The sequence below is a fragment of the Nipponia nippon genome, unplaced genomic scaffold (assembly GCF_047370975.1).
Source record: "Nipponia nippon isolate SJK-2023a ecotype South Korea unplaced genomic scaffold, ASM4737097v1 scaffold_3, whole genome shotgun sequence".
NCBI lineage: Eukaryota > Metazoa > Chordata > Aves > Pelecaniformes > Threskiornithidae > Nipponia > Nipponia nippon.
In genome coordinates this window covers 117,276,070-117,301,815 of record NW_028262347.1, presented here as the reverse complement: position 1 = coordinate 117,301,815, position 25,746 = coordinate 117,276,070, and the positions used below count along the sequence as shown (strand labels likewise).

Below are 25,746 nucleotides of genomic sequence, written 5' to 3'. Positions count from 1 at the left end.
AAAAAAAAAAATTAAAGATTTCATGTAGTATAAAGACAATTTTAACCCAAGAGAAGTACTGACGTATGAAAATTAAAGGGGAAGAGAAATTGCGTTAGCTGTTGTGAACAGGCAAGGAAAGAATTGCAAAATAAGTGCTTTGCAGTTTGGATTTGCAGAGGCGAGCACAAGGTGCACAAAGGGGGAAATGGAGTGTGCAGCTAGCAAGTGTACATGTCTGCAAAGATGCCCTAACTGCAATGCCAAGAAAATCAAACCCGCAGCCAAGAAAAACACCATCAAAATGATGCAATGACATAATCTAAATGCTGCTAGTGGAATTTAAATTACACGCAGAACAATCAAGAAGGAAAACACTGACAACATTCACTTGTGTAACAGGGACCTAGACCTCACCACTGGCAGGCCGGAGAAGGGCACAAAAGCAGACACAAGTAAAACCAGTGTTAGAAAGGCAGACTTGACCTTATTGAAAGCATCAACGAGGCCTGTCCCTGAGGGGTGATACTGAAGCAAGCAGAAGACTGCATGCTCAGGTTTGTAAATTTTTAACTAATTAGTTTAAAATTCACCACACTTAAAAATCCCACTAGAACAGACCCACCTGGTGAGCAGAGCAAGCCAAGAAAGCTGCAGCTCAGCACCAGGACACTGCATCTTGCTCAAACAAAAAGCTGGATAAGGACGTGATTAGCATTTTTTAAAAAAGAAGGAATACACTTCACTAAGGGCTTTGAGATCTGTGACTGAGAGAGGTCCTACTTGTAAGATAAGTACTGGTGGTTGCACTGCAGGTGGGAGACAGATGCAGGTTATGTTCTCTAGACTTCTGCTCCATGCCTTTTATAGGCTATGAAAATTTTGTGGTGCCAGAACTACTTATAGAATCATAGAATTGTTTAGGTTGGAAAAGACCTTTAAGATCATCAAGTCCAACCATTAACATAGCATTGCCAAGTCCACCAGTAAACCATGTCCCTAAGCACCACGTCTACTTAGCTTTTAAATACCTCCAGGGATGGGGACTCAACCACTTCCCTGGGCAGCCTGTGCCAGGGCCTGACAACCCTTTCAGTGAAGAAATTTTTCCTAATATCCAACCTAAACCTGCCTTGGTGCAGCTTGAGGCCGTTTCTTCTTGTATACTAGCAATGCAGTCAGGTTATAGAACTAGACATGAGAAAATGCAAATGTAGATCCACACAAAAATATAAACGTCCCGGCTTAGACCCAACACTATATTTTGCTGACAAGAAGTGAACAAAAAATGTCTTGATCAGGGAGTAAAAGGCATTTTATTCACCCAATACCCTTTATTAACGGGATGTGCTTCTGAGGTATCTAATGATGAGCAGCATTTATTATTCATGCTTCACAGCTTCATCTGTATTTTAGAATTTAATATAAGCAACACGATGCAACCCCTGATGAGCGGGAGGGGGGAAATGCATGCACAATACAAGATGTTCCCACCAAAATCTCAGTTCCTCTTAAGGCAAAGAGGACCTACAGGACACCGTGTTGCTGGGGCTCAAATACAAACATCCTATTCAGCCCTTCAAATTGGGAAGGAGAGATTGCCTGGTGTTTTTAAACACAGCCCTCAGTTACCATGTCCTCAGAAATGCCTGGATGACCGCCGGCCTCACCCTTGGACCGAGGAAGTGGGAGGCAGCTGCAGGCTCATTTGAGGCTGTTTGTGGTGGACCCCAGGCTGGACCCACAGCGCTGCGCTTGCCCCAGCCACGGGCACCAACTCAACAGAGAGGCTGTCGGCAAAGACCTTTCAGTGTGAGCCTCTAGGCAGGCTCAAACCCACAGACAAGTCACTTCACACCCTGCCCTGCCCTCCTCATCCCCCCGCTAAAATGCTTCTTTGCCTGCAGCTTTGGGACCTACAGGTCTGCGGGTGAGAAGGGAGAAGTAGCACGCAGACTCATCAGACTACGGAAAGTACCCAAGAACAGAAGATTAATTTTAATGTCCCAGCTTCGAGCAAGCTTGGCCGTTAGCTTCAGGAAGTCTTCATCGTTTATGCAGAAGAGGAAGCAGATGGAAATCGCAGAATTAATTTGATCTGAAGAGACTGTGTTCTGGAAAAACACACGTGTCAGGCCCCATTACTCAAGATTGCAGGCGCAGGGACAGGATAGGCCACGCGTGGCGTGCAAGCGTGAGCATGCTGGATGCTGATCGTCGGCATCAGCTGAACCGCATGTTTCCTCAAGCAAAAGGCCCAGATCTGCTTTGCACAGGTTGCGGTGTGCCCCGGCTGGGTGGGCTGGTGGCGGGCAGGGAGCCATCCCTTCCCCACAGCGGTACCCGGAGAGGATGGGTGAGATCAGAAATAAACAGTGGGAAAGGGAAAAGAGGAGGGTCTGGAAGGGCAGCTCTGGGCCTCTGCAGGAAAGGAGATCCCACATGGGATCCAAGTCCCATGGGAGAAACAAGTCTCCTCTTTCCAATGCCCCGCAGACCACACACGTGAGCTTGGCAGCTCATGCTGCATTTAGCGTCACGGGTAGCAACACAAGCCTCGCTTTTCACTTCTTTCCATTGCACAGTGAGAACAAAACCATGAGGTGACAGCTACGGTGACAGCTATAACTATAACACAGAGCCGGGGCTTTGCAGCACTGTGGGTTTTGTGCAGAGTTTGGTGGAGGTCGAAGCAGGCCATGCTGCGTTCCCCTCGCTTTGCAATTGCTCTTAAAAACATCACGTTCAAGGGTCATTTATTTTGAGCTCCATTCCCCATGCTGCAGACACTGACCCTGGCAGCTTTTTAAAGGGGATGTATCCAGTCCCTTTGGCTAAATTTGTTTGTGAGCCTTTGCAGCCAGAAAGTCCACCTGGTTTTATAGCTCACGTTCACGATGTTTGCAAAGGCGAACACAGTGCAGCAGAGACACCGGAGAGCTGCAACCTACCTACCATGGCAAATAGGCTCATCATTCAAGGCTGCCACCAAGTTGGCAGCTAAAACTACTCTTGATATGCACTCACTCCTCCTGCGATGCTATCGATGGCTTGATAGAGAAAGAGTTCATTTGAACTTTCCCATCTCTGCAAAAGTAAGACATTATGTTTTATTGTGTGACAGGCAGACACAGAACCTCTCCATGATGCCTTGGTGTCATCTCCGCACGCTCTGCCCCAGCCATGCTGCAGTGCAAACCTGGGACAGGGTTTGACTTTTGTTATCAACGCAGAGGAACCCAGGAGCAGCAGCTTTTGGGAAATCAGAGCCAAGAGACTGGTCTAAAAGGGGCTGAGGACATGTCCCACCATGGTTTCAATGATACTGAGAAGACAGGCCAGCGACCAAGTACCAAACTAGGTCAGGGAAGGAGGTTTGATTTCCCCTTGCAAAATGGGAAAACATTGCAAACCACAAAGCCTTGCAGACTGTGGCAGGGTCGAATGCAGAAGCATTCCTCCCAGTCCTTGGCCTGGTACCATGGTGTGCCCGAGCAGTGCCGTGTTTCTACATGGACTCTCAGCTCAGCTCCAAGGCCAAATACTCTGTTGCACATGCAGTGGAGCCACAAACTTCAGAAGAAAGCTAAACACAATGCACATGTTTACCACCCTTGTGCTCCGAGTGAGTATGTGTAAGTCATGAATTAATTTACATGATTGTGCTGATAGGCTTGTAACACGATTTGGGTCGTAACCTGTTGGGCAGTTGTAACTCAGTCTGTCTTTCTAGCTCTCTCTTTCCTCGTGTGAGGAACTGCCTTAGTCCATAGCTGCCAGCCCTCCAGTGAGAAGGGGTCTTGCTGCGAGTCTGAGATATGTTAGAGAAAGGAAACGGAAAGAAAAGTTCTCAGTTTATCCACAGGGCTGGTTTCGCCTGGCGAACTCGCGTTATTTGAAGTGCCACCTCTGCGCTGGTGTGGCAGAGGAGGGAGAAACGGTGCTTTTCGCTGTCAGGTGGAAGGGCATCCAGACTGGGGCTGAGGCCACCCTTTCTCCTCTCACCCTAGGCTGTGGTCCCACAAGTGGTCAGAGTATCGCACCCGGCTAATGCACAACGGGGCGATGGGGGCTCAGAGAAGTGCCTTCTCCCATTTGGCACAGTTCAGAGCACGGTGCAGGGTGCGAAGGGAGTTAGCGAGCACAGGCAGCCTCTCAAGCTGCTCCAGCCTGAGCACCTGCCTCTCTCCCAAAGCAGAAGCATTTTGTAAAATGCAGCCTCTACTTGAAGTGACCCCACAGGCACTTTCAGAGAGTCGTCATCATAGTCTGGAAGTAGTTGAACAGTTACTGGAACAAGTGCATGATAAAAGCCTTTCCACCCCCAACCCCCCACCGCCCCCAGCACCACTTTTGGATCTCATGATTTCTTCCTTGTTTAAAATGATTCATCAGTAGACTCTCAGATAGTCTCCGTCTGGTTAAAAATAGTTGCTTGCCTCATATGGCTTTAGCATGGTACTGTCAACTGTAAAATGTTCCACCTTCCAAAAAAGTAGAGTGAAAAATGAAAGTGAGCTTTCACACATCATTACTCTCCACAGTTAGACCTCCAGAGCTCATTCCAAACCCATCAAAGGAGGAGAGGCGAGCTGGGAGGGCGGGCAAGCAAGATGCTTGTGTTACTGCCTGGTGCCCCGTGGGTCCCTGTGAAGCTTTGCCCCCTACACAAAAGCAGCCAGCCTGATGGTTCACTCATTTCCTGAAACAGGACGCTAGCTTATTTTCAAGAAACATTTATTTGTTGGACTTCTGGAACTTAAGAAGAGCTTAGTCATCACAGCTGGATGTCTCCTGATGTCAGTTAGGGGAACACGGTCCAGCAGGGAACCAGTATAGCCCAGTTAGCCGAGCCACATTCCACAGCACTGGGGCAGGAGAGCATGAGAGCCTGAGAGCCCGTCAGCCATCTCACAGCTCTTGCGGTCTGTAGGCATGTGGATCAGGGGTGGGCTTGCACAGTGTGACCGGTTGGCCTGAACTGCATGTGTTTGGGGGAAAAAAAGGATAATTTGATTACAATAGTGGACAAATGGTGCAGATGGGTTATTTCACTTGGCTCTGTATTGCTTGAAGATTGAATGCATTTGCATTCAGGCCCAGCTGCTGTAGGGTGTGCGGTGGGACCCCTCTGCCACAGAGTTGTCGCGGGATGGTGGTAGTGAGGCACAGCAGAGTGATATATGGCAAGTGCTTCAGGTCCAGCCTACCAGCAGACAAACGGTGCTTCTGCAGTGCCTGCAGCCAGCTCCTGATGCTCCTGCCTGAGAAGAGGAGCATGGTACAGAGGGAAAGACTGAGCTACAGTTTGCCCCGTGGCCCCAGGTCAGAGGAAAGAGCCACTTGCAGTGAGCAGCTGAAGCATTCATCATGCCTTCTCCCATTTGTTGAGCAGCAAACAGCCTTGGTAGTGTTCACCTGCTCCTAGTGCTGAAGAGCTTCGGAGAAGCCAGAGGAGATGCAGAAGTATCCGTCGCTTTTCACTGCACACTTCACAGCATCAGAAGCTAGCTTTAGAGGCTGTATGACAAATTGCCAGTTAATACCCACATTAATTCATTTTTTCCCTAAAAATTGCAATTGCTGTGCATGCCAAGCCATTCTCTGCTCTTTTCCTCAAGGTGATATGCTAAAACCTGCTCCCCGGGTCATGGAAATCAGCTATTGCTGGAATACGATCGAGCTGCAGATGGCAGCTGTGAGAACCGCAGGGCGTCTGCATTGCTGGGCACCACAGTCAACTCCTGGCCAGCATCAGTGGGTCAGGATTAGACCACAGAGTCAGACCTCCCATGAAGACCTAACGGAGCCAAGTACTGCAGCCTGCCCGTGGGCTCAGCACCCACCTCTGCCCCCAGGCATTGCTCCCTGGCACTGCTGCTGTATTTATGGGGTCCTGAAGCCTACCTGTCACACCACCGTGTCACCTCATATTGACAGCTCCATCGTAAGGGTTTGCGCTGGGTCATTCTTGACAAGACATGGGATGAGCCTAGAAATTAATTACTGCTACAGAGAAATGAGTGTTTTGAAGGAGTGCAGAAAGAGTCCAAGTTTTCTAGCTTCGGATGCCTACTTGTGTGCCAGAGCCCAGGACATAGCTGTGTTTATGGGAAGGGATGTTTTCACAGGCCAACAATTTTAATGCGCACCAGGCCTCATGCAATTTATCTTTCCATTTACAATATTATGTATTTTATATGATAAAGTTTGAAGTGCAGCTTTTGTGCATGAATGATACAGTTTCCATAATATTTTTTCATATGCAGAGACATTTTTGTTTTGATCTCATGCAGCATTACTCAACTCCTATTTGAAGCCACTGGAGTCCTTCCAGTGACCTTCCCAGAGCCTGGCTAACTGGGCAGCCGAGGCCCGATGCATTGTAGGTGCAAGTTAGCAAGACCTGCCGAGGCTCAGGGCAGCTCAGAAGAACAGGTCAATCAAAAAAACCCTAGATCAGGAAATTACACTGACGGCGTTCAGCGTGCTCGGTGCAAAAACAAAGTCTCTGCCCTAGAAATGCACATGCTGCAGCACCACGAGCCCCCCCAGACATGTTGGCAGCAGTGGGTGTTCAGCCCTGCAAGATCTCCAAAGTTTGCCCATCCAAAGCAGGTACCAAGCCCTTTAATCTCAATGCTGCAGGAGTCAGGGTGAGTTACAGGCCGAGCTCCTTGACTGGGACAAACATGGCCCTGGGTTGTCTGGATTACACAGGCCAAGTCCTGCACCCTCACAAAAGCAGCAGCCCTGTGGACCCATCGTGCCCGCTCGGGAGTGCTGCCCACGATGATGCATGATTGCATGGCAGAGCTGGGTTCACGTTCTAGCACCACTTCCCATGAAGACCCCTAAGCGTGCAAGGGTGCTTCCCATGAAGACCCCCATGACCCCCCGCGCAAGGGTGGGATCCCACGCAAACTCAGGCAGGTGCCCATCCAGTCTGCATGAAATTTTTTGCCCCTTCTTAAGGACTGTTGGAAGAGTCATTTCTTTTTTTGGTAGGAGCAAGTTTCGATGGGGAAATATCAGGTTCCCCAATTCAGCGAAACTCTGGCGATTTGCCTCAGCTCAGAAAGGTGCCCCTGTTCTGCAGGGCCAGCAAGGAAGAGAGCATATCCAGACTCTGTAAAACACACGTCAAACCCCAAACGAGCAACAAACAGGTCAGGCCCACAAAGCTACTCACTGAGCAGTTTATACAGCTTACTCACATCTCAATAGCCCTGTTAGGGATGAAGAGCTAGCGAGAGGTGTTTGTGCCGTGATGCTCAGCACACAGCATTTCTGCGGTTGCCCAGAAAGCAGTCGGTGCCGTCAGTAAATGGCATTGTGGAGAGGTTCGGAGCAGGGAGGCAATGAGAAAGGTCCAGCAGGTGGTAGCCTCTGCCTGGCTCTGCTGCCAGCTCTGGCAGGGACCCGGGACTGTTCCGCAGGGCTGCAGCCCGTGTCCACATGAGCGGCTCCTCCACCACCGGACCTGCTGAGGAAATGGCACATGATTTGGAAATTAAGCAAAATATGTTGTGTTTATGAAACAACTCCTAAGAGTTTTAAAAAGGGACTAGCAGTGTTTGCACACAAGCTGGACAGACTCTAACGTGGTGCATGCTCTGTTGTGTCAACTCCCGCACCTGCATAAGATATTTTAAAAAATCCCTGTGAAATGAGGGAGCCAAACAACTGAGTCTCATCAGCCCTGTCTTGGTGCTCTCGCTAGAGCCCCATTGAACATTTTTGCTAACAGAGCTGCAGGGTGCTATGGAAAATCTTCTCCCCAAAGAGCCTCTGTTCATGTCTGAAGTTAAGGCTGGTGAAAAGCAGGGAGTGGAGCTGCGAGGGGGCTGGTGTCAGGGCAGCCTGGGTGCAGAGCCCTGCTCCCGGGGCTGATGGAGCGCTCCCCGGGAAGAGGGGAGACCTTGGAGGGAGTCCAAGCCTTGCAGGGCCGCAGCCCGCTGCCTGCGCAGCGCAGGGAGGGGAGAGCAGCAGCCTCGATCCCCTCTCAGGCAAGGAGGAGACTTGGCCAAAGAATGAAGTTGCATGAAGCATTTTCTTGTGCTTTCCCAAACTACCAGAACTACCTGTGTGCTTTGGTTTTCTATGCTAGAAAGTCTCTGGGCCCCTTCTTAGCCACACGGGTTCTCCTTTCTCTCATATCACTTGCAGAAGGTCCTGCCCGGACTGTGTTTACTTGTAGGATGACACCAGGATTCAGTCCATAAAAGGTTATTGACCTGGGAAGAGAGGGTTTCTAGAACTTAAGGGCTGGGCAACTTCTTGGAAACTGCCTTATCAGCACGGCTACAAGCTGGAGCTTTAACAACCCTTCCTGAGCTGCACGTCTCTAGTTCCTATTCCCGCAGTTTGGTATTCGTCTCTGTACACGTTGCAATTTGTTATTTAAAACAGCTTTGGGCCAAGATTGCCACAAAGCCATGAAGCCAAGCTCGATTGCTTTGCTGTTACTGAAATTAGGTGTCAGCTAAGTCCTGAAGCAAACCAGTAAAGGGGAGCAGATGTCTGTGCATAGACACTGCGTAAAGGCTGGTGCCACGAACCTTACACGTCCTTCTTCGCTGGTGGAGAAGGGAATTGCCAGGGGTGGGGGGTCAGGGGTTGTTATCAGAAGAAGCAAAAGTTGGTGAAACAGGAACAGAGAGGCACGGACTTTGCATAGCAAGGAGTGCCACCAGGGCACACGATGGTCTCTAAGAGCGGTGGAGGAGGACGGAGAGGGAATGGATATGTGCAGCACTCTGGGGATTTAAAACAAAACCTGACGATACATTAAAGTCTGCTGGAAGCTCGAGCCTGCACTTACGCAGGGACAGACTTGCTCTGAAGTTTCACAGGGAGGGGCTGGTTCACCGTAAACCCCGGGGGGGTCTGCAGTGCCTCAAGCCTTCCCCACCAGCGTGGACCTGGCAGCCCGGCTGGAGCTGCTGCCCCTCGTCCTCTCTCCGCCAGTGCCTTGGCCCAGCCCAGGTTTCGGGGCGATGGCACTGGCTGCTGCATGGCTGGGCGGCCTCCATCCCCCTCAAAACCAGGTGTCTGGGGGAGGCATCTTTCCAGGAGAGCTGTAGAGAGCATGGGCTTTGCATCTGGGATCCAGTCCTTGTCCCTGAGGGGCACGGCGCAGACCTGAGGGAGGACAGCGGGCAGGAGCCAGCCAGTGAAGCCCCTTGGTGCCGACGGCTCAGCCGCTCACCCGCTGCCCTGGCCGAGGCAGGCTGCTCAGGAAAGTTGGCGTCTGCCTAGGAAGCAAATGTCCACAGAGCCACAGACTCACAGCACCAGTAACTTCACCTCCTGAATCGCTGCTATGATAATCCTGTTTGCTCAGTCTTAGTGACCGAAGCGAACCGTAACCAAGAAAAACAGCAGGATTATCCTCCAGCACCTGTTCCCACTGAACAGATTATCATAGCTGGCCACGCCGGATGACGTCCTCTAGGTATTGCCATGAAAGCAGCCTGAGCGACATGGCAACTCACCAGAAGACCTCCCTCCCCTTCTGGATGCCCCTTTCCCAGGTGTTTTCAGCACAGCAGCTGGCCAGTCCAGGTGGATACAAGCATGAGTGTTTGTACATCTCCAGCACGCAGACTTGCTCTCCAAATAGCATCATCTCTTGTTTGACTGTCTAGTGGGGAGGTGGCATGAGAAGTACGGGCTGCAAGCTGCGAGGCTCAGAAGACAGACAGCAGCTTTAAAGCACTTTAAAGCACTTTAAAACAAGTTGTTTTTCCTGCTCATTGTTCCTTGTACTTTTGCTGCTAAGCACAGGGTCTGCCCCCCTCACCTCAAAACATGTAAGGGCTCTGTTGTGCTGCATTTGCATCCACAATACAATGGTAGCTGATATAAGAGCTGTTTTACTGCAGAATGAAAATGTTTGATTGCAGAAAAAGAGATCTTCCTCAGAGCTGTTTACATGGGAAAGCAGGAAAACCAGAGAAGGTCCAGAGAAGGTCCAGAGAAATTTTGGAGGGACTCAGCTCAGGCAACAGGAATGCAACCCTCCTGTAGATGGAGGACTTCTGTTTAACCTCACCTTCTGGACATGAAATCAGTCCCACTGTGCCCTCTCGGCTTTCTTTTGGGATTGCCTTGAATATCAAGGTTAGCTCAATTGCCATGAAGTTGCCACCAGGCTTTGCAGCAGCACCCTGAGGGCTGGTTCTGCCATCGGTCTCGAAGCCTGAGAAAGAGCCTTTGGAAGAGAGGAGGGATGCTCTGGAGGGGAGGTGGTGGCCTCCATCTTCACACCAGTAGGCATGATTTAAGTGAGGGAGTTTGAATGTAAAAGAAGTCCCGTGTGCCACTGAAGCCCCGGGGACAGGTCCCTCTGGTCCTGGGCCATTGCACAGATGTTGAAATCCCTGAAACAATGCTAAGGTACCGCTGTCATCGTGCTGCAGTGGCATCACACGGGCCTGGGAGCTCGGGCTGTGACCAGGCACATCTGCTCCCATTGTGCCAGCACCAGATCAAGTGTCCTGAGCCCCTTCAAGGCAGGGTATCTCCCAGTGGGGGTAACTTTTAGTGCCCTATGGAGCTGCAAGGAAGGCATTAAGTCCCTGAATGGTGCAGAGGGTTACTGTGACTGCCCCAAGGCCTCCAAGACACAAGCTAACTCCTGTCTCCATCATTCTTCTCAAGAGCACCCTCCCATCCCTTAAGCAGAGGCCTCAGTGAATGAATTACTGCAGTCACAGATATTTTTTCTATAATGGAATGTAACATTAAACTAAACACTGGAACATGGAGACAAACAAAGCAAAAAAATCAGGGGAATAATCCTTAGCTTGTAATGAATTTTGCAAAATATTGTTGAAATTAGGTTTTATTGGAACAAAATGTATTTATCGTATCTGTCAACATTGAAAAATTATGTTTAAATTAAAACTTTATTTTAAATCCTGATGATGAGCTAGAAGTGGCATAATATTTATAAATAGCTTATCATACACCACAGTATAAAAAATAAATTTATCCTCTTGCTATTGGGTCACATTCATTGTTATCTATGAGATGGGAATTAGTTTTACCCTTCCAACTATCAAAACAGAGAAAAATATTAAAACCAGGGGGAGCAGCAACAGCCCACAGGTCAGATTCTCCTGTGAAGAGGACCATAGAAAAATGGTCCCCATTGGAAAAGGCCACCCCAATGCTGAAGCTTGTCTCAATCTGAGCCAAAATCGTGCAGTACCAAGCAGGAAAGACCTCTGATCCCCGCTGTTGTGCCCAGGATTTCAACCTCTGATGTGCTTAAAAGCTGTTCTCAAGCCCTGAGCCAGCCAGGCCCCCATTTTAACTGAGTTATGCTGTGGATGGGTGGCTCTTTCCAAAGTCTTCACCCTGTTGTTTTTGGCCATGGCTTTGACAGGACGGCAGGACTACAGACGACTTCTTGTGCCAGCTCAGCTTCAAAGCAAGACATGTCCTGCGGCCCCCGACACCAAGTACAACGCGCTGCAAAGGCTCTTCTGACAAGGCTGCATAACGCGATGTATAAATTAGGCATAAGACTAACTATGCAGCTGTTTTACCCAGCCAGGAACCTCGTGGGGCCAATGATGCTGGTGCCCCTCCTGCGCGCTTGCCACGCTCCCGGTGCATCCCTCGTTTACCAGAGAGGGGATCAGAAACATTCTCCTTGGATATTTCAGTCTTTGAACCTCAGCTAGAGGAGACTGTGTTCCTTTAACCGGGCTTCATTAATATCCCATAAACAAAGACAAATGTTCTCTGTTCTTGGGACCAAGCAGAGTCAGCATGCTCTGCTCTGGTCATGGCTGTGGTCATAGCCCAGATGGCTACGTATGTGGGGGATGGAGACAGTGGACTGCGACAGAGCAGCACAAACGCAGCCCATCAGGATGCTGGCTGGCTGTAGACCGTGCAGCAGCCCAGGCCTGTCGCTCCTGCATGCAATGCAGAGACTGTCACTGAAGTGGCAGGGAGCGAAGGAGGTGACCATGGATAATGCCATGAAGCTGCTCAGAGAGGGGAGATGGGAAGCTGGTGGGCAGAGCCGAGCCCCGGGAGCTGGGAGGCTCTGAGCAGCAGCAGCTGGGAGCCAAGCGGTGACATGGGGAGATAAGGCTCTTGATGGATGGACCTCAGAAGGTCTGAAGGTTTTTGTCCTATTTGGATAAGCAGTCAAATATTCACACAGATAAGCTTCAGAAATGCATCTGATCTGAAGCCCTTTGTATCTTAAAAAGCAAGGCTGGAAATAGAATAAGAGAATTCCTCTGGGGCTTCGGTGGCTCCTGGGCTTTCCTTCACCAGCACCAGGCTGTTTTGACCTACCCACGCAAGCAAACCAACAGTCAGGACAGCTCTAAGAGCCAGACCCTCCCTGAACCTCAGGCATTCAACTGTGCCTAGGTAGCAACCTTACAGCCTGGGGGATGGGGGAGATGGTCCTTCACTTGGTCACTCCCTGCTCTTTGTGATCTTGGTCCATGCAGCTGCTATGGGTGGTTTAAAACATTTTTAAGGAAATGCCCTCACTAACATTTGAATATATCTTTACATATCCACTGGCACAGAGTTTATGTAACATTGTCTGACGCCTCTTCACCAGCAGAGTTATACCCACATCAAGCATCTCACTGCATGCAAAGATCTGCAATACCCTGCTGATGAACAGTTGCTGGTGGCAAGAGCAGACAGCAGCACAGATGGTCTTGGCGGACTCCTGCCCTCCTTGTGCACCACACTCAGACCCAGATGAGGGCTGCAGGCAGCACCGAAGAGGGCCAGCAATTATCCTGCAACTTTAAATTGCAGTGCTTGAGTGGAGTGCTTTTGGAGAGTGCATCATTTCCTTGGAAATAAATTATAACGTTGTACTTTACTCCAGTGAGTTTCCTTGTACCCTAAGTTGTTTAAACAGTTTCTCATCATGCATTTCCCATTTGGACAAGAGACCAGAGAGCCCGAGCCACCAAGGCTGGTAGGAAAACGGAAATCCTGCTCCGACCATCCAAGCGGGCAGAGGGCAGCTCCCCAGCTCTGGGCAGGCGCTGGCGGACCTAGTGAAGGTTTGGGGCAGAAAGGGGCAGGCAGGACCAGCAGCGGTTTCTGGCTCTGCAGAAAGTCTTCAGGTGACCTGACCACCTTTCAGGCTCACCTCTGAACAAACACAACTCCTGGTCAGTTATGCAGGTTTTCTGTCCGAGCATCCCCCCACTTTGGTCTGCCATAGGGAGGACCCAGGTCCAAACCCCAAGGGCAGAGCAGCAGAGGGCCTTCAGCAAGCCAAGGGAGTCTACCCCATCTAGGGTCAACTCATCGCTTCCTCCTCCCCCGTGTCCCTCCCCAGGCTTCACAACTTGCTATTTATATCTTTGCCCTAATGAGTTCCCCCCCCGTCCTCCCCCGAGCTTTAACCTCTTCCTTGCCAAGCGGTGTTTGGAGTTTACATGAAAAAGTTGTTTATGTTAAATAGCTTTGTAATAGTTTCCTCCTACACCACCTCCCTTCCTTCCCCAATAAAAAGCCCTACGGCGCGCTCGGCAAAGCCTGTAAACAAAGGAGGGTTTTGGAGACCCAACCAGTTTTTGGCGAACCCAGTGGGGAAATAATGTCTCTCTTGAAGGACGTTAACGCCTGAGCTCATAATAGTAGGAAACTAGTGTCCACCCTAAGTAAGGAATTGCCTACTTGCAGCTACCTAGCATAAAATGCAGATGTCCACGCAGCAGGCCACAAGTCATCGTTGGACGTAGGGGGTTAACGTTGCATGTTTTCCTCACCAGTGGGGATGGTGTTGATGGTAGCAAACCGATGTGTTTGCTAGGCTCCAAACATTTGAAGTTGTGACAAGTGAGCAACAAAAGGAGAGCGCAAAAAGGCAGCAGTGTTTTGAACTCACCTAGACTGATGAACAGAAGCAGAAGGCAATGAAAATCCATTAGCCTGACTGTTCCCTGCAGAGGAAAAACAGGCACACAAAATCCAATTCATTATTCTCTTTCTTATTTAATGCTAAGTAAGTCATTGAACTTTACTACTTAATCTATCCATTTTCTTTAGTAGTAGGACTGCAGGAAATCTTTCTCTTCTCAAAGGGGGTTTCAAGTTTCTCGCTGATATCATATAAAAAATACTTGGAATGTATGAGTAAAAAATAACTGCATTTCAAAGGGAGCTTGAGCCATGCAGATAATGATAATTTTTCTCTTCTGAAGCACAGAAGCAGGGAGTGGAGGTCCCTGGGAGCTCGGAGCAGCATTGTTCTTCTTCCAGGCCGTTATCTGGAGACAGGCCCTGCGATAGACTCCACGGAGGCCACCGAACAGATTATCTGCTCGGAGTGCTAATGGCATGCATTTGACAACATCAACCGTTTAATTTATGAGGTGCCTTGTAACGCAAAGGCAAAGAAATCCATACCATGCAAAAGCCCAAGTACATCCAGTGCAATTAAAAAGCACCTGATCAAAGCCCAGCCTGCTCTACAACACAACTTTCTAAATTATGGCTATGTAGAAATGTTTCACCTTCCTAAAAGGCACCTTAGAAGATTTTGTACAGCGATGGCAGCATTATATAATGAGAAATATATTAATGGAAGCCATCCAGCACTGAAATTATTCCAGCCTTTTTATCACCACATTCCTTGCTCCCACATGAGTGAAGTGCATAGGAATAAAAGCAGTTAAACATCACCCACCAGAAAATACGCACGATGGGGATTACTCACAAGTCACTAACAGCTCAACGGTGCCCATCAGCATTGGGATCCACACAAAGACGTTGTGCAAACAGAGCTGCTCTTCCTGGGGAATTATGTTTCTGCTGCCCGTGCCTCATTGTCATGTCACCCTCTTGCAGCGGGGGACAACTTAGTGCTGTCACCCGGTACCTGAGTTGCTCTTTCAGCTCCCCTGGTCCAGGTCTTTGCCAAAAGTTGAGGAGTCTGTCCCATGCTCTTCACTGTGGTATAGTTACACAGTGGATAATCAGACTTAAGTCATGTTTTTCTTCTATTGCACAAATATTTGTACAAAAACTAAGTTTTTTTTCACTTTTCACATGCAATGAGAAGTTTAATAGCTTAGTCATTAAGCTTCTGAATATAATATTCAGAGCGGCCCCTGAAGTGAGGGAAAGTTTAGGTGGCGAGTGCTGCTTTTCCAGTGCAGGTCAGGCAAAATGACAGGCCAGAGGGTGCTGGTCTGGGCCTCAGCTTCTGCAGCATCACTGCCGGACATGAGGTTTGTGATCACAGCGATGGACCCAAATCAGGGCTGCTACCAAAACATGATCCTAGCCCCCTCACTGTGCACGTTCCCATGCCTCTCGTGCCATTACTCATGTTTGTGCAACCCACATGGATCAGCTAAAACAAACCTTTTCTGAAAGGGCTGGTTTTCAGCCCGAGGAGCCCATTGCCCACACAGTTGTGCAGGCAGCAGAGCCAGTCCGGGCAGCGGGACATGCAACGGCGGGGAGAGTGCAAGGCCCAGCTCTGGCTTAGATGGGCTGATGCTGAGAACCGCAGAGATGCGCTCACCCTGTTGCCAGCTAGCTAGGACCCACCTGGCAGTGAAACAGGAACAAAACCCCTCCCATGGATGATCTCGAGGTGGTTTAGAGCAGTGTTACAATAGCTGTTGTTACTGGCAATTACTGCAGCAGCAGCTGCCTTGCACCAAATATTACATAAAAGCTCCAAAAAGCCCAAGTATTTGATGTGAGCTGATTCATGAGCAGATTGGGTGCTCCTGTGTCAGATCCGTGATTTTGGGTGCAGCCTGGGCACACTGATGTTGTGGCTGGCCTAGTCTGGTGATGGGAACCCACCAGGGTACCAGCGATGCTTTGGTCAGGAGGGGTGTGCGCAAGAGGTCCTTCCATCGCCCCTCCTGCCTCCCCCGTGCCTCCGCCGTACCGCAGCGAGGGCAGCTGCCTGCCAGGGAATGCATCCCACATCAGGCTTCGTCGTAAGCAAGCTAATTGAGATTTTATTTGACAGCTCCCAAGCAAGTATTTAGGGGAAGAACAGACAAACAAAACATCCCTCACGGAAGGCGGGCGAGCTGTTAAACAATGGGAGCGTTGTGGGACGTCTCCCAGTTTACCTGCCCCAGTCCAAGAGGAAGCGTTCCTCCCTCCGCAGCACAATGGTGGGTCGGCAAGCCTCGGGGGGGGACACAGGCTGGCACACACCTTTGTGTCGCAGGACACCTCTGGGGTCCCCTCTGATGCTTGGGCAGGTGAGAGCGGGGCACGTTATACACCCAAATGGGAGCAGAGGGAGAGTGGCTGTGGGCACCGTGAGCTGTCCCAGGGGCTGTCCGGGGCAGAGAGCACTTCACCACCACCGTGGCTTGCACAGGGTGCCAGCAGCATCTATAACTCTCGCTGGACCAGTCAACAAGGGGATCTTCATCTGTATATGGAAACTTTAACCCTGAACGCTGTTCGCCCTTCCCCTCTAGAAAATCCTGCCAGGGGCTTGTCTCAATTCCTTCTTCTTAACAAGCACTCTTCAAATTTTGGCCACAAACCACTGTTTAAATTTTACCACCTGGCAAATCTTTTGCCATGAGCTGTTGTGTTGTCCCTGCAATTTTTCCTTACGGTGGCAGGGGATTCTGCAGTCCCACTTTGCAGAAGGGCAGCTGACAGCCTCTGAGGGGGCTGCAGCGCTTGCCTGGCCCTGCTAAATGACTTGTTGGCAGCTGAAATATTTATACACCCAGCAGCTGCTGAGATTTTGAGCTCTTCGGTGGCTCCAATTGCCTCTTTGGTGTATATGCTTAAATCTGCCTTTCAAAGCATTGTGCCAACAAGCTTAAGACCAATTATCAAGATAATTTTGGTAGGAAGAAGTCTCAATATCATGGCTTTAAGAGAGACACTGGGACAGACATACAAAGGTACATCACTGCCTAGAGACACACAACAGTGGGTAATGGCTCGAGCACCGAACTAGTACAAAATCCTCATTTAATCTCATTAAGGACAACAGGATTTGGTGCATTACACAGGATCAGAAAGGAAAGGCACACCATTACATCTGAGATGTGCTGCTAACCATGGCAATGGCAAAACTCTGGGTAAGCTTCAGTTTTCTCATCCAGGTTGTGGACCTGGAGGTCAGGACTCATTTCCTATTTGTTTGGTGCTTTTGCACCTTGGTGCTGCTGGTATTAATAACTCTGAGCATCAACCCTGGAAGGAATGGGTACGAACAAACCCAGGCACTGGCCAGCATCTGGTATCGTTCATGTCTGGATGCAGACTGCTGCCGGGGCACAGCTGAAAAACTCGTGCTCCTGGGTGCTAAGGCCAAGCAAGCAAACACCACCACGAAAAACCCCAGAGCCGAGCGGGTGGGAAGACAAAATGGCAGTCTGCGAAGCGAACGTGCGTACCAAGCTGCCAGTTTTTGTGAACCAGGAAGCCGATCGCCAGTTTACACAACAAACCCAAACACTCTTCCATTTCCAGCTCGGCGGGCCCGATTCTGTTGCTGATGTTTGCAGGACGGAGCGATGACTCAGTGGAGCGGCACAGCCGGCAGCTTGCACCGGCATGCCTGGCACAGCCGAGGCAGCGCGGGCGCACCCTGCACCCTGCAGCACCCGCGCATCCCCCCCGCAGCAGTGCCACCCCCGGGGAGCCACGGGGCACCTCCTCGTGGGGCACCAAGCGAGAGGATGACGGCTCCGGGCTGGGGGAAGGCTCCAGGTCCTGCAAAACCGGGCGTAAGCTGGAGGCCCTTGGAGGGGAAGGGGAGATGCCAGGAGGGAGGCGCATTTCCCGGGAGCCATGGATGGCCAGGGAGCTGTGCAGCTTTACGTCGGCTGAGAAGCTGCTCAGGTGTGCTTTAGCGTGCTGCTGTTATGCCAAAAGAGTAAGAAAAACTTTCAGGGATGTTTGGGGCATGTTTCAGCTGCCAGTCCCTTGCTGGCACAGTCCTGTATGGAAAGTGCCTTCCCTCTCAGACTTTTTAACCTGCGTTTCTATAGTGCATCTGCCTGGTGCATCCCTATCCAAAACGGTTAGACTTTCCCAGTAAAAGGCAACACCTGTAGTATGGCAAAAGATGCCCCAGTTTTTGCCGTTTGCAATGACAACCCTGGGTTTGCTTCCCTGCATCACCTTTTTTATCCTTTTCCCATCTCGGTCACTTTTTCGAGCGCAGTTTGACAGCCTGAAGTTACTGAATTGCACAAATAAATCACCTGCTGTTACCACGGCTGCTCCTTGCGGATGGGCAGGCATACAAACATCTCAAATAAAAAGCGTATCGATTTCTTCTGCGAGACGATTATCACAAATATTGTTGATCTTACGTTATATGCGACTGTTTACATAAAGAGAAAGACTCCTTACTTCCTCCTGGGGCGTTTGGGAATTTGGCAGGCTCTGAAAGCGAGTCAGTGGTGCATAGGGTAACGCTCCTCGGGGGGAGTGTGCTTAGTGCTATTGCAGGAGATCATATTAGCGCTTTTGACACGATCAAACAGAAAGTTCCAGCTGAACAATGAGATTTTAGGACGAAAACTGAAATGTTAAGAAGGTGTGTACGTCTCCGTGAATTTGCTTCATTTCGCTCGTTGATCTGGTGGTAACAGAACTATTTTTAGGTATAATCCTTCAAAGAGAACATGACTTCTCCTTTCTGATTAGTACAAAGCTGGCTGCTAGTCAAAGGATAATTATTTCCCAACACATCACCTAACACACACCAGCAAACAAAACACTCATTATTTGAGCTATCCAACGTTAACTGTTGTACAGCAGTTAACATTTTCTTGACAGCTTAGAATAGGACTAATTGCTCCAGCTTCATTAGCAGAGGTCATTTACTGCTGGTAACAATACTTTTCTAGAGATACTCTCTCGCATAAGATTAGATTATCAGGTCAAATTCTGCTCCCAGTGGCAATGATGCCTGACCGCATTTGGCCTCAAGAAAGTCTGCTCTTTCAATTCATAGCTGCACAATTTCCAGCCTGTAGCTGATATATTACATAAAGGAAGTAAGTGCACTCCACCGGACGGGAAATTACAATAAATTAGGAAAGTGTGCAGCACAAGGAAGGTTTGCAAAATAGCCACTTAGAAGTTATTAATAAAACATCGACTGCAGATAGGGTTTAGGGGAAAAAAAAAGCTGATAAAGAAGTTGAAAACTTGAAAACACGTGCATACCCAAAAGGGAAAGCAGCGTTTGCAGAAGAAATGGTGCACGCTGTATCACAAACACACGGCTGATGCTGTCAAACGCTGTGTGTGCCATGGGCATAGTTCAGATCACAATTTTAAGCCACATTTTTGGCACATAGTTTCATCCGTTCATCAGTTACTGCTTGGAGCTACAGTCAGTGGATGCTGAGGGTCACGGTCTCAAAGTGCAGTGAATTTTCAGGAGAGCTTTTGTGCAGCTCTCACCGGTGGGGAGGTACTTCTGCAGGCACTTCGACAGCCTGCCGTGTGTCTGAAACATCCTCAACTTTCCTGAACTCGTGGAAAACTGAAGCCAGGCTTTCCACCCGATATATTCCCATCTAAACACGTGGAGAGATGCAGCCTGCTTTTCAGAAGTGCTGAGCAAACACTGCTTAGAGCGCGGCTGGCACCTTTGAGAGTCCGGTGCCTTGCACGTGGAAGTCTCAGGCACCTTTGCCAAATAATTTTCTCCGAGTGGATTTCTGTTTTACCTGTGTCTCCCTTTCCCACAGGCCTGCGGCTCTTTTATGTTACTTTCCTGCCCACGTACGTGTGCAGCTGCATGCCTACCACCTATACTTTCTGACTTGCAGTTCCAGTTGCTAATCCATGTCTGGTTTTTGTCAGAAAAAAATATTCATCGTGAGTGACTCATTGCCTCCGGAGTATTTCAGCTGCCCCGTAACACTTTTCAGAGTATCCTTCTTCTCCATGGAGAACAGCCTGTTCTGAGCGTGATCCACGGCAGACTGCTCGCCAGCAGCCTCCCCTTCCTCGCACACGTGCGTGCCATATGTCCCGCTCTGTCCGCACCGTTACTGTGCCATCGTCTTTTTTACACCGTGCAAGACGGACCGGCATCCGCCATCCACGCTGCCAGGTGGATTATCTTAGCTGTCTACGAAGGGACTCAATGTGCCAGCCTCCGGACTCTTCCAGCAGGTCCTTGACTGGCCAAAACTCAATGGCAGACAAATCCTGACCACTTTGCTCACACAGCTGGCCCTGCTGAGGCCAGCGGGCAAAACTCATCCTACCTTCCACCTTCTTCATGCCATTACACTTGTCCAGGGGAAGCAGGACCCAGTGCAGCTATTCGGCAGGGGAAGCCAAGCAAGTTCTGGCAATAAATTTCCCACCTAAGGACCTTGTTGAGCCAAAGCTTTCATCACTTTTTAAAGTCTAAGGAAACAAGTGTTTGGATGGTTAAAATTAAGTATGTGAACTGATTTATGAGACAAGGACCAAAGTCCATCAGACTGTTCCACCTGCACGATGCCCACGCAGTAGGCAGGCACTGCTCTTCCCCAGGATCCAGCACCCTGCTGAGGACAAGGGCTCAACAGCCACTTCAGCTCCCAGCTGGGCGCTGGGGCCAGATCCTGCCCTGCCCTACCTAGCAGGCAGGGACCCGGTCCTGCCCTCGCTCACTGCCATCCCCAGCGCACAGGAGGAGGAGGATGGCAGCGCTGCCTCCCCATCCCGTCCCGACCCCGACATGCGCAGCCAACACCTCGCCGCAGTCACCGGTGTCAGATGTCGCCGTCCCATGCACCCCTTTGGTCCTGTTGCCTTTGCTGGAATCACAGACAAAACCAGATCAAAAAAAAAACCACCACCATTCAGTGGCAGAGCGTATTTCATTTAGCACCTGATCTGACATCACCCTGGCATTTTAAGGAGCCCATTTCACTATTATCAAGGGAGACAGCATTAACTGACTGAACCCCAGTAACATTGATGGAAAAGTACTATTTGCTTCCCTGGTCCCTTTATTTTGTCCTTGCATAAAAAGCATAACTTTTTTTTTTCCTGAAAATACATCATTAGAAGTTGCAAAGGACAAATGCCTTACTTTTTAAAACAAAAAAATGAACAAATGGTTTCCAAAACAAACTGTTGGCCACCACCCTAAAGAACTTGCTTTGGGAAGTGCTCTTCCTGGGAGCTGATTTCTAATTTGACTATACTTCCGAGTTTAATAAAGCTAAAAATGGCTTCACTTTTATTCTGCGCTGCCTTTTCATTGCTCTATCTGCCATGTATTCATTGCAGTAACAAAAAACTTTATGAAACCACAAGGATAGAGCGTACCTTCATAAAGCAATAAAGGATGACAATCTTGTGGACCAAGGGTCCAAATCTGCAGCCCTTCTTTTCACAGAACCTCCGTACTTGCACCACTCCTCAATATAACAGGCAGTTATCATAATCTGGCCCCCAAGGAATACGTGACTATTGGCAGCAGAGTGCTGCAAAGTAAGCCACGCTGCACATGACCATTAGCTTTATGGTCTACAAAGCAGGTAGTTTCATTTCATCCAGCGACAACAGAATAGGTTTCCCCTGATTTCAGCGGTGTTTAAGTCTGTCCCAGAGTCCGATCCTGCTCCAGTAACGTCCCAGCCATTCCCTCAGAGGTTAACTCCTTTTCTACAGTAAGAGGGAACCAAAGCCTGGACTCCTCCGACCGGCTCCCCAGCTGCCATCTCCCCTTACACGGCACGAGCCTCCCCCGGCTGCTTTTCGGGCAGGGGTCTCCCCTGACCTCCGCACTCAGCCCCCGGACCCGGTCCCGCCGAGCGCACACCACCCACCTCGCTCAGGCAGGATCAGGCCCACCGTTGGCATGAGGTGGACTTACTTGTGGGGTTGCGTGTACCGCATAAGGAGATTTCTTTCTACTCGAGATCATTTTTAGCTTTCAAATTAAGCATCCTCTGTAATCTTAAATATTCTGGTCTCCTGACTCCCAGATGCGTACTCCTAACAAACAAAAAAAAGAAGAATATCTTCCAGAAAGGAATAGTTACAGAAAATGAGTGTATTCATTATCAGACTGGAAACACCTTGTCTTTAGCCATTAATTTTAAGGGAAGTCAGTGGATCTTGGTGCAACAGGAACACAACCTTATTGGGTTTCAAACACATTTTTTACAATACTGTGTCAGGAAAAGCCATTAGATAGAGTTGTATTGGTAATCTGAGCCATCTTTAGAGAAAAACAAATGCTGTTCTTCCCATTATAGGCAGGTATTGTTTCAAAACCTATACAGACACGCTTGCTTGTGCTGCAATGGTATTTATTGCACACAGACCAATTACTTACACAGTAGTAAACTGCACCAGAGTATAAATATGTTATAAAACACACACAGAGAGGAAAATGGAAATGACACACAAGTGCTAAAATAACAGCAGATTCACGTGGCCACTTGGAAATAAAAATAATAAAGTCTCTTAAGATATTTTAATTTATAATATGGATATATTTACAGTACCTTCATAAAATAATATAAAAAAAGTCACTCTCTCAATAAAACTATAACAGATCAGACAAAACCAGAAATCACGTTCAGGGTCAGTGTTATTCAAACCCCCGTTTCATTTTTAATTTGCATGTGTGTACGTGTGTGCAAGTAACATCTTCAAATAACTTTACAACTCCTAACACTGTGCAAAAAACGGCTTTGTTGGCATTTTTTAAAAAATGTGCAGTAAATTTTTGTTGTTGCCAGGATTTTTGTCCCCCCCGTTCATCTGTAATTACAATGAACAAACTGCAAAAGGCTCCTCGCTCACCCCCCCCCCCCCCCGCTTTTCATAAAATACTATTAGTGGTATGTAAATACGCTGTTTAATATAAACACGGTCCACTTATTCCCCTGTACAATATGCACAGTTTGAGGTAGAAGTTTCTCAGCCCGACTGCTATTGTCTGGCCGAAGGAGATAAGCACAATAACTCACTGTTTGCTGATGCAGAGGGAAAAAGCACAAGAGTGTGGGTTGAGTTTTTTTTTTTCCACTTTCAAAATATACCTGTGCTCCTCATTACTCATTTTTTTTCTCCATCGCTACTCTGCGGAAGAGGGGAGCACAGCTACTCCGAGTTTAAAGCTCATCTTGCCCGGGGGTCCGTGCTCTCTGCCTGGAGCACCTGCAGCCCGGACCCCGCGCCTCCCCAAAAACCGCCCGGTGCTGTGCGCGAGGGAACGAACCCCGGGGCGTCCGACAGCCCTGGGCGAGGCGGGGGACGGCGGCGACCCCGGCCGCAGCCAAACTCGGCGGCCAAACGCCAGCACCTCCACGCTCAGGATCAACCACCAGCACGGTCCTGGGACAACTCACCCGAGCAAAGCACGCTGCCGCAGCCCCTTCCGAAAGCGCTTCTCCTAAATACAAGCTGGCTATCTTTGGGACAGGCTGTTAATTTTCTTTGTTCTCCGGTCAGTGGGTTTCCTGTTTGCTGTAGTTTCGATGAGGTATGTCGTACACGAGTTCACCTGCTTTGATTCCTACGTAAACACCCGCTCTCTTCCCGCTAAGACAGGGATCAGGTTTGCTTGGCATTAGCCTTACCACCAGGCAGCTGCCGGGGATTTCTCTGCTCCTCTGTCTCCCTGCCTGCCTTTCCCCCTGCCCCGGGTCCGACGTGGCCCCTCAAACCCCCCCCCCTATACCTTGGACTCCGAATCGGACGTTTTGCTATTTCTCTCCTCCAGGCTGGACTCGCTGCCACCCTGCGTGCCCCCGTTGCAGTCGGACCAGGTCCCTCCCAGGCTGCGCTCGGGGGAGCCCACGGTGCTGATGAAGCCCCCGGGCAGCTGGGCCATCTCCCCGCCGCCCGCGTGCAGCCGCCGGCCGGCTTTCCGGGGACAGCAGAGCAGCCTCTTGAAGGCCTTACGGAAGTCGGGGCTGCGGCAGTAGATGATGGGGTTGAAAGCGGAGTTGGCGTAGCCCAGCCAGTTGAAGAAAACAAAGAGCCAGTCCGGCACCAGGTCCCTGTTGAAGACGTTGACGATGTTCACCAGGAAGAAAGGGAGCCAGCAGAGAGTGAACACCCCCATGATGATGCCCAAAGTCTTGAGGGCTTTCTGCTCCTTCATGGCCATGATGCGGGAGGTCTTCCGCTTGCTGGCTCGGCCGTTGCCAAGGATGGGCTGGTGGTGAGGGTGAGGGGGCGGCTGTGGCTGCTCGTGGCTGCTGTAGAACCGGCCCTCGCACCTATCGATCTTCCTGATCTGCTCCTTGGCCTCTCTGTACACTCGGAGGTACACAAAGATCATGATGAGGAGGGGGATGTAGAAAGAAATGATGGACGAGGCGATGGCGTAAGCCCTGTTGGTGACGAAGTCGCAGCAGCCTGGGTCCTGGTAGCACTCCAGTGCTTGGGGGTCCTCGTCCCGCCACCAGTGCATCATGATGGGCAAGAAGGAGACCAGGGCGGAGATGGCCCAGACGGTGCAGATGATGCCCTTGGCCCGACCCTTGGTCATGAGGCTCTGGTAGCGGAAAGGCGAGGTGATGGCCAGGTAGCGGTCGATGGCGATGACGCACAAGGTCTCGATGCTGGCCGTCACGCAGAGCACGTCCAGGGAGGTCCAGCACTCGCAGAGGAAGGATCCCCAGAGCCAGGTGCCCCGCACCACCAGCGTGGCCCCGAAGGGCACCACCAGCAGCCCCATCACCAGGTCCGCGCAGGCCAGCGAGGTGATGAAGAGGTTGGTGAGGGTCTGCAGCCGCTGCGTCCGCCCGATGGCCGCGATCACCAGCACGTTCCCGGCCACGATCAGCAGCACCACCAGGGCCATCAGCAGGCTCATGCCCACAGCCCACTGCTGCGACAGCACCTCGGCGGGCAGCTGCCTGCTCCCGGGCGGCCCCGCCGTCACCCCGCCGCCGGCGACGGAGCGGTTTTGGGGGCCGCAGTCGGGCGGCAGCCACCCCTCGCCCATGGCTGTGCGGGGCTCTCCGGCCGCCGCGCCGCGGGCAGGAAGGCGGCCCCGCCACCGCCACCGCCGCCGCCGCCGCCGCCGCCCCGGGGCTGCCGCATGGCTCCGCGCCGCGCCGCCGCCCCGCCCCGCCTCACCGCCCGCCGCCAATCGGCGACGCGGGGGCGGAGTCGCCCCGCCCCGCCCTGCCCGTACCCCTGCCTGTACTCCTGCCTCGGGCTGAGCCCTGCCTGCCCCACAGCCGCCGCGCACAGACCCCCCCCCCCCCCCGCAGGCCGCCCACCCTGCCGGCAGCGGGGGTCTGTGCGGGACAGGCGGGGGATTTGGGCAGGGGGGGGTTCCTGCCCGCAGGATGCACCACGGCGTTGCAGCTGGGTCCACCCCTCCGCCGGTGGGCTCCAGATCCCTGGGAAGATGTCGGGGGGCGCATCTCATGCCAGCGGTATCCTGCACGCCTCCATCGCCCGGCACACCCCTGCGAGCTGCTGGAGCAGCTGCTCCCCCTCGGTACACCTGGAAAGGGTAAAATACCAAATACCAGCACTGTCGGCATCATTCTCCATTGAAAAGCAACGGACACCCTCCCACGGGGTGTCCCCAAGCCCCGCACTTGCAGCCCTCCATCACCAGCGCCTCTTGCCCCAGCCCCAGAGAGCCCCTGGCCGGGGGGACCCCACGTAAAACCTTTTGGCTCAAGGGATGGTGCTACCAGCTCCGTGCAGGGGCTGCAGCTGCGGCTTCTCCCACGAATCTCCCCACTGCAAACCCTCTTTGCTCCGGCTTCCCCGGCCCTGCCAGACCAAGCCACTGCAGGGCTGGGAGGT

General features: G+C 50.9%; 2 protein-coding genes across 22 annotated transcripts in view; one reads left to right on the top strand and one right to left on the bottom strand.

Annotated features, from left to right (window-relative positions):
• The window catches only part of ADRB1 (adrenoceptor beta 1), a 29,681-nt gene extending 4,656 nt beyond the window's left edge, over nucleotides 1–25,025 (bottom strand). For 2 of the 20 annotated variants that reach the window (XR_015706963.1, XR_015706964.1), the window contains exons 1-3: nucleotides 23,651–25,025; nucleotides 13,874–13,928; nucleotides 7,197–7,465 (exon numbers count right to left, since the gene is read on the bottom strand). Coding sequence is in view for 11 of the 20 variants with exons in the window: in XM_087767731.1 (XP_087623857.1) it covers nucleotides 2,111–2,324; nucleotides 13,876–13,928; nucleotides 23,651–24,925 (1,542 nt within the window). In the remaining 9 variants the exon portion in view is untranslated. The other 18 variants (XM_087767725.1, XM_087767726.1, XR_015706965.1 and 15 more) reach the window with 17 other exon arrangements.
• On the top strand, nucleotides 3,163–12,627 carry LOC148054860 (uncharacterized). 2 transcript variants are annotated; one of them, XM_087767732.1, is made up of 2 exons: nucleotides 3,163–3,604; nucleotides 5,601–7,010. In XM_087767732.1, the coding sequence occupies exons 1-2, from the start codon at nucleotides 3,163–3,165 to the stop codon at nucleotides 6,122–6,124; spliced, it is 966 nt and encodes a 321-aa protein (XP_087623858.1). In that variant the 3' UTR covers nucleotides 6,125–7,010. The 2 variants fall into 2 exon arrangements, 1 of the variants encoding a protein (XP_087623858.1); XR_015706970.1 differs by lacking the exon at nucleotides 5,601–7,010 and adding an exon at nucleotides 12,581–12,627 and having other exon boundaries at nucleotides 3,502–3,604.
• Nucleotides 25,026–25,746: the final 721 nt, after the last annotated feature.